This window comes from Phyllopteryx taeniolatus, chromosome 20 (genome assembly GCF_024500385.1).
Source record: "Phyllopteryx taeniolatus isolate TA_2022b chromosome 20, UOR_Ptae_1.2, whole genome shotgun sequence".
In the NCBI taxonomy this organism is placed as follows: Eukaryota; Metazoa; Chordata; class Actinopteri; order Syngnathiformes; family Syngnathidae; genus Phyllopteryx; species Phyllopteryx taeniolatus.
Window position 1 is genome coordinate 3536976 of NC_084521.1, and position 7028 is coordinate 3544003.

The 7028-nt window shown below is 38.1% G+C and overlaps 1 protein-coding gene across 3 annotated transcripts; it reads left to right on the plus strand.

Moving 5' to 3' along the window:
* The first annotated feature begins 215 nt into the window (after nt 1-215).
* On the plus strand, nt 216-6911 carry LOC133470484 (ADP-ribosyl cyclase/cyclic ADP-ribose hydrolase 1). 3 transcript variants are annotated; one of them, XM_061758920.1, is made up of 11 exons: nt 216-549; nt 1007-1120; nt 1262-1362; nt 1855-1975; nt 2526-2652; nt 3743-3878; nt 3954-4036; nt 5014-5087; nt 5188-5280; nt 6063-6149; nt 6220-6911. In XM_061758920.1, the coding sequence occupies exons 3-11, from the start codon at nt 1344-1346 to the stop codon at nt 6368-6370; spliced, it is 891 nt and encodes a 296-aa protein (XP_061614904.1). In that variant the 5' UTR covers nt 216-549; nt 1007-1120; nt 1262-1343; the 3' UTR covers nt 6371-6911. The 3 variants fall into 3 exon arrangements, with proteins under 3 accessions (XP_061614904.1, XP_061614903.1, XP_061614905.1); XM_061758919.1 differs by having other exon boundaries at nt 216-1120; nt 1260-1362; XM_061758921.1 differs by having other exon boundaries at nt 216-1362; nt 1871-1975.
* The last annotated feature ends 117 nt before the right edge of the window (nt 6912-7028 follow it).

A 7028-nucleotide genomic window follows, 5' to 3' on the forward strand; every position in this document is an offset into this window, starting at 1 on the left:
TGGTTACAGATATGAAATAAATCTCGACGTGAAGCGTTTCCCTCCAGCAGATACTGAGCTGTTCAGTTTAGTGCGAAGCTATGATTGGTCATCTCGTATCGCCTGATTTCGATTCTACCTGTTCATTGGTTTATAAAGCGGTACAGAAAATGGATAGATGGATGGTGTTCATTGGCTAGAGTGCTGTCGACTTTTCTGGAGTTGTTCTCTCTCGTGTTTACTTTTATAACAGATTGAGTAAAATATTTTTTTTTAAAAAGTCAGCATCTAAGTTTCAAGGTTTCATAAATGACTATATAATATGCTATTGGAGTCCTTTCGCTTTAAAATATTCTGCTTCTGCTTTAGCCGAGCGTTTAGATTGGTCAGTACGTGTCACATGGTTTTGGTTAAACATTTTCATTGGCGAGAACACTGTCAACATTTAACGCTTAAAAACATTTATTGTTCGAACACGAATAGCAAATGTAGTGACAGTTTCAAAAGCGTGCATTAAAAGACTTAAAAATATATTGTTGCATTTTAAAATGGTATTCACGACAAAAACAGGTGAGAGCAGACATTAATGCTTTTTCTATCCATAAGGTGGCAGCAACACCTGGCTGTGTGCATGTGTCCTTGTACAGTTAAAAAAATATATATATATTTGTAAAGTACAATGGTTAAAAAGAAGAAAAAGATAAAATACTGTATTTGGGAAAGCCGCCCGCCCCAATTGATTGCAAGTTTTATGTGAGGCATTGCTAATGCAGCTACTTGGGTTCCACAAACTCACACATTTTTGTTTTCTTTTGAATGCTTCTGGCTCTTTCTGTGACATATTGTATAAAGGGCCAGCTTGTCCAATTACAGGAATTATATTTCTTCCTACCTGGCATGCTTTGCTCTCAAACACACAGCCCAGCCGTTGTGTAGGGAAATTTGTCATGCCACTATAATAGGAGTCATGAGGAGGCACTATTTGGAAGTGGGGCCTTGGAGGAAAACATCTGTCCTTTTCAACCAGTGTCTGCCTGGTAAGAGTGTGTGGTGAGGAAGTGTCTGCAGCGTCAAGCATCTGACCTGAGAGGAGGGGATAATCTTCGGGACCAATCAGTTGAGCATCACCGTGGAGCCAGCAGTAAGGGAATAATTGCGATCATGTGCTTTTTTGCGTCATTGAATTAGAGTTTGGCTTCAAAATAGCGCATTGTGAGTATTGGGCTTTGTGAGGTTGACATCTTTTGACAAGCTTTCAGTCATGTTGTTTGCTTGCTGAGAGTTCGAAAACACAGACTCAAGCGATCCATCTGAAGGCAAACCAGAGGGTTACCGTGGCGATCGACTCCAAAACCACCGTGGGAATGACAAGTGTGACAGCATGTAAGTTTATTGATTATTATTATTATACTAACGTCACAAGATCATCATTTTTGTGTTTTGTGTTTGCATTTTCCCGGATCATGTGCAAGTATTTTGCCAGTTGTGTTTTGTTTTTCTTGGTATGAAAAGTGAACGATGCCCATTAAATTAAAGCTTGAAATCATAGAAAAACATGAGCAGGGTGGCGCGTGTAGTCGACTATGCCAACCTGCACGAGTGTACTACTTTCATCATGTGTGCCTTGAGATACAAGTATCTCAAATAATCTTCCCCCATTAAAATGAATGGAAACCCCATTAATCAGTTCCAGCCCCCCCCAAAAAATATATATATTAAATGTTTTTTAATAAGGAGAATATCACCGCTGTAATATTTTGTGCATCATGATGAATTAATTCTTTTTCTTTCTGGTGTGCGTGACTTGTCCCCCAGGGGGCTAACCATTCCAAGTACGGCTGTATTCCATAACAGTCAACTTGTTGATTTGAACAGGTTTCCTTGTTCTCAGCATGTGTGCCAGTCCGCTGCGAGCGTTTGGCACGACGGCCAACATCAAACACATCGTGATGGGCAGATGCTTCGATTACGTTACACTCGTCAACCCCAGCGTGAGGTAACCACGTTATGTCCCAGTTATGTCTACAGTGGTACATTAACACTATGTGTGTAAAAAAAAAAAAAAAAGAGAACGTCAAGAAATAAACTGGTTTTAAAAAAAGTGTCATTGCTTCATGTACTGTAGTATTTGTGTGTTGGATGCGCGCATTTAAAGGGGAAGGAAACCCACGCATTTTTTCGGGCAAGAATCCGTTGTAGGTGTGTTGCATGTACCAGCATGAATCACAACGCGGTGTTCTGGGTAACGTTGCATTTGTGGAATAAGAATTTAACAGGCATAACTCATCAATCTCCAGCAAACTCAGGGCGCCGCCATTTTAGGCAATATCACCCTCTGCTGGCAACCGAAATTAACATCGCAACTATCCCCGCGACAGTTTCGTACGTCACGTGACCTAACATTTCCAATCTATTTCTATCGATGCTATTTGTGTGAATTGCAGGCTGTACTTTGCATTATTCGTTTCGCGTGAATCGCAATCTCTGGTTGCTCGTGTGGCTCCCGTGTGCCGAGGCGCTAACGGCGGCGCTGTGTGCCGACATAGGTACGACTGCGAGGAGATCTGGAGAGCGTTTGAGGAGGCGGTGGTGCGGCAGGCTTCCTGCGACGTGGCCGCGGAGCACTACCGCCGCATGTTCCAAGCCATGCCGCAAACGTGGGCCTGCGACCGGGTAACCGTCACGACTCTTCTCCGCTAACTCTTCGCTAATAGAAGCAGTGCTGGGAAGGAACTAAGTGCAAATTCTTTGTTGCTGTACTTAAGTAGATTTTTCTGTACTTTAGCTAAGTATTTATTTTTCTGAAGACTTTTTACTTTTACTCCCTGTATTTGAAAACAGATATCTGTACTTACTACTTCTTACTTTGTCAAAATAGGCTTGTACTTACTTTTTACTATCAACGACGATGTAAAAAAAATAATAATATTTTTTTTTAAAGTAAAAAGAGAAAGGTAAGGAAGTATGTTGAAGTGAGTTGAGGAGTATCATTTTGGTAAATGTAGTGCTTTGCCACCATCTTGTGGCCTTTTGGTGCCAAGGAACTATATTGAAGTGAGTTGAGGCGTTTCATTTGGACAAACCTAGTGCTTTTCTGCCATCTTGTGGTCTCTTGGTGCCAAGGAACTACTGTATGTTGAGGTGAGGAGTTTCATTTAGACAAAAGCAGTGCTTTGTGCAGCCTCTAAGTGACGTGAGTTGAGGTGTTACATTTAGATAAAAGTAGTGCTTTGCTGCCATCTTTTGGTTTCTTTCAAGGAACTACTGTATATTGAAGTGAGTCGAGTTTTATTTAGACAAAAGCGGTACTTTGCTACCATCTTGTGGCATGCTGGTTCCAAGTAACTAAGTTGGAGTTGAGGAGTGTAGTTTTTGACAAAAGTAGTGCTTTGCATTTCGTGGCCTCTTGGTGTCAAGGAACTACTGTATGTTGAAGTGAGTTGAGGAGTTTCATTTCGACAGAAGTACTGCTTTACTGCCATCTTGTGGCATTTCGGTTCAGAGGAACTCTTGAAGTTAGTTGAGGAGTTTCATTTCAACAAAAGTAGTGCTTTGCTGCCGTCATGTGGCATCTTTGGGTAATTATCAACCTTTTTGGGCGGCTGTCGATGACAAGCAGATTTTCGCCATTAGCGGGTGCTCTTGGTCAGTAGCCGTCGTGAATGGTTGATAACACTGTACTTGTACTAAGGTACAGAGTTTGAGTACTTATGTCACCTCTAAATATGACTAATATTAATATTCTCTACGGTTTCTGAATCAGTTCCTGTTTTGGAGCAAGACCAAGAGGCTGATACAGGACTACACCGCCGTGGCGCGTCACTTCCGGACGCTGGAGGACACGCTGGCGGGCTACATGTTCAACGACCTCGTCTGGTGTGGCCAACAGGAAGACGCGGGTATGCCACTTCCTGTCACACGGTCGGAAGGCAGCGAATCGCGACGCAAGGCGATCTCATTTCGATTGTTTTCAGATTTCGATTTCAGCTCGTGCCCCAAATGGTCGGCGTGTTTAAATCATCCCGTGCACTCCTTGTGGAGGCAAGCGTCCGAAAACGTGAGTTTATTATCGTCAAGCATGCGTACTGTATATTCTCTATATATAAATATATATATATATATATATTGTGTATATTGTATTTTTCTTTTTAAAAAAAGGACAAATTTGTTTCTGAATTTATATTAGTATCTTTTGAGGAAAATAGCTGTCAATTTAAGGATTAAACTGTATAATTGTGTTAAAATAAAGTCATATTTTTTCTGAGAGAAGAGTCCTAATTTTACAGGAATGGTCAGATTTTTCCAAAAAAAGCAAACAATTTATTTGTTGGGGATGATTCTTTTTTTATGTCTTTTTTAAAGATGTAAAATCACGAGAATAAAGTCCTATATTTCTTTCCTGAAAAAAATAGTATATTTGTTGAGAAATTAGTCATAAACATTATAAAAATGTCTTGATAATCTGATGAGAATGAAGTGGTAATGTTTCATGATTTATTTCCAAGATCTGTAATCGTGAGAGAATAAAGTTATATACAATATTTTAGATTAGATTTTAGATTTTTCGGAAATGTTGGAATTCTAGAGAATAAATGTACATTTTCTTGGGATACTTTTTCAAAAAGAGATCACAATTTTGCAAGCATGAAGTTGTTTTTATCTCTTATTGTTTTTGAAGCGTCGTAATCATATGAGAATAAAGTCATATTTTCCACTGAAAACTTTTTATTTTGGAGAAAGAGTCGTAATCTCTCAAGAATCCGGTCGTAAAAATATTATAATCTTACAAGAATAAAACCATAAAACATCTTAGTCTTACGCCAAGAAAGTCAATTCAATTCAAGAGGTTATCTTGTCATTTTACGAGAATACATTTATTTATTGGAAATTAAAACATATTTTTGGAGTAAGGAGTATTGCAGTCATAAAGTTGGAAAAATGAGACTACTTCTACTTTCTCAATATGTTCTACTTTTGAGCGGGTTTCTTGTGTGTTGTTGCGCTTTTGGGTCCCCGGTTGACGTCTTCGGCCAGTTCGCCGAGCTGGCGTGCGGCAACGTCACCGTGCTGCTCAATGGCTCCATTGAGAACGCTTTCAACAGGAACAGGTCCCTTGAATTCATAACAAGCCATTAAACATCAAGTGCTTTAGCGTAACTTGTGGTTGTTGGTTGTTTTTTATGTTTTTTTTTGTTCCCCCCCCTGCAGCATGTTTGGAAGCGTGGAGCTGGACAATCTGAATCCGCAAAGGGTGAACTACGTCAACATCAAAGTGGTGACTAATCTGGAGGGCCCATTTATGTGAGGAATAATGAATAATAATATCAAGAAGATGATTTCATGTGTGTGCTGCTGATAGTCCTGATGTGAAAATGTCAACATTTCCCATTTTCTTACAAGCAGTGACACAATTCCACTCAATGAGGACACATTACAAATTGTATAGATATCGGGATGTTTATTCATTACTTTGGGTTTCCTGTGATGTATTTCACTTATTTAAATGCATAGTTTTTTTTTTATTTCTTGAAATTTGACCAACCAAAATTTGGTTTGTTTCGTTAAGTTTTAATGTTTATTTTGTGCTTTAACTTTTTTAAATTCATTTTTGATTGAGTCTTGAAATTTCACCTGCTAGAATTATAATACATTATTGATAGTTTCTTTTGAAAATGAATGAAAATGAAATAAATTTTAAAATGAATTAAACATTTTATTAAAATTGAAATTAAATGGAATTTAAAGAAATCATTTTCAACATTTTGGTTTGTTTTTGTGAGCTTTTAATGTTTCCTGTGTTTTATTTATCTTTTTAAATGCATTTTTCTATTTGAGTTGACACTTGAAATCTCACCTGCAAAAATTTGCAGTTTATTGGTAATGTGTCATTGATTTAAAATTCAATTTTAAATACATTAGTATTTTTTTTTATATTTGTATACATGTTTTTAAAATGTATTTAATTAAATGAATAATTTTTTTGAAATGTAATTGAAAGTCTTGAAATTTAATCCACTAAATCTGCAAATGTGGAAGACTAAATTCCCGGATTGAAGACTCTCCTTGTGGTTTTCGGTCCACAGAGAATCCTGCGGCGAGGGTTCCGTTGTGGACTTAATCCACATCCTGCAGTCTAGAGGATTCCGCTGGACGTGCTCGGACAACGACCAGTAAGGAACCGTTTCACCTGAGCGCGCAAGTTGCAATTTTCCGGCCTAATTTGCCAAAATTTGTCGGCAGGATCCTGATGATCCTGCAGTGCGTCCGGAAACCGGAACACGCGTCGTGCCGGACGTGTGCGGACAGCCTGTCCGCAGTCCAGTTCATGGATTTTGTTGCCAGAAGACAAATCTCCAATCAGAAAAATGATAATAATATTAATTTCTTCTAAAGTACAAGAATAGAGTTGTATGCTTTTCAGAATTGCTTCAAATATTTTTGAGAGTAAAGTTGAATTTTTTGTAAGAAAAAAAGGTATGAAGATGTTTTGGGGTTTTTTTTAGATTTTTTTTCTGCAGAAACTATTGTAATCTTATGAGAATGTTGTATTTTTTTCTTTTTCTTTCTTCAAGAATTAGTTACACTCTTCTGATATTGCAGCGCTTCCTTGCCTGTTCACAGGATGGCTGTCTCACAGAAAAGTAGTGCTTTGGGGCCATCTTGTGGCATCTATAGGCAATTATAAAACATTTTCTGGAGGAAAGTTAAATTTTTTTTTTGCTATTCATAGCAATTCTCAGTCCATTCACCGTAGATAACTGTACACTTTTTCTAAAGATATGTTTTAATTGTTGTAACCTCAAGAGTTGTACTTTTTCCAAGAGTAAAGTAATATTTTTTTTCCAGATTTTTTTTTTCCTCCAAGAATAGATGTCATTTTTATGAGAATAAAGTAAATGTTTTTTCATGATTGCTTTTTCAAATTTCCTGTGTGTCGGGATGCCTGTGGTACTTTGCTGCCTCTTAAAGGGCAATTCTGGTACTACAACAGACAACATAATATGTGTTTGTACCCAACTTTCCATAGTACTTCAATTGAAAGCAGCAGA

Excerpts from the sequence above, each read along its gene's own strand:
- LOC133470484 (XM_061758919.1), top strand. Across the intron at positions 4,037-5,013 it reads GGAGGCAAGCGTCCGAAAAC|TTCGCCGAGCTGGCGTGCGG; the intron begins GTGAGTTTATTA and ends GTCTTCGGCCAG. Across the intron at positions 6,150-6,219 it reads ACGTGCTCGGACAACGACCA|GATCCTGATGATCCTGCAGT; the intron begins GTAAGGAACCGT and ends ATTTGTCGGCAG.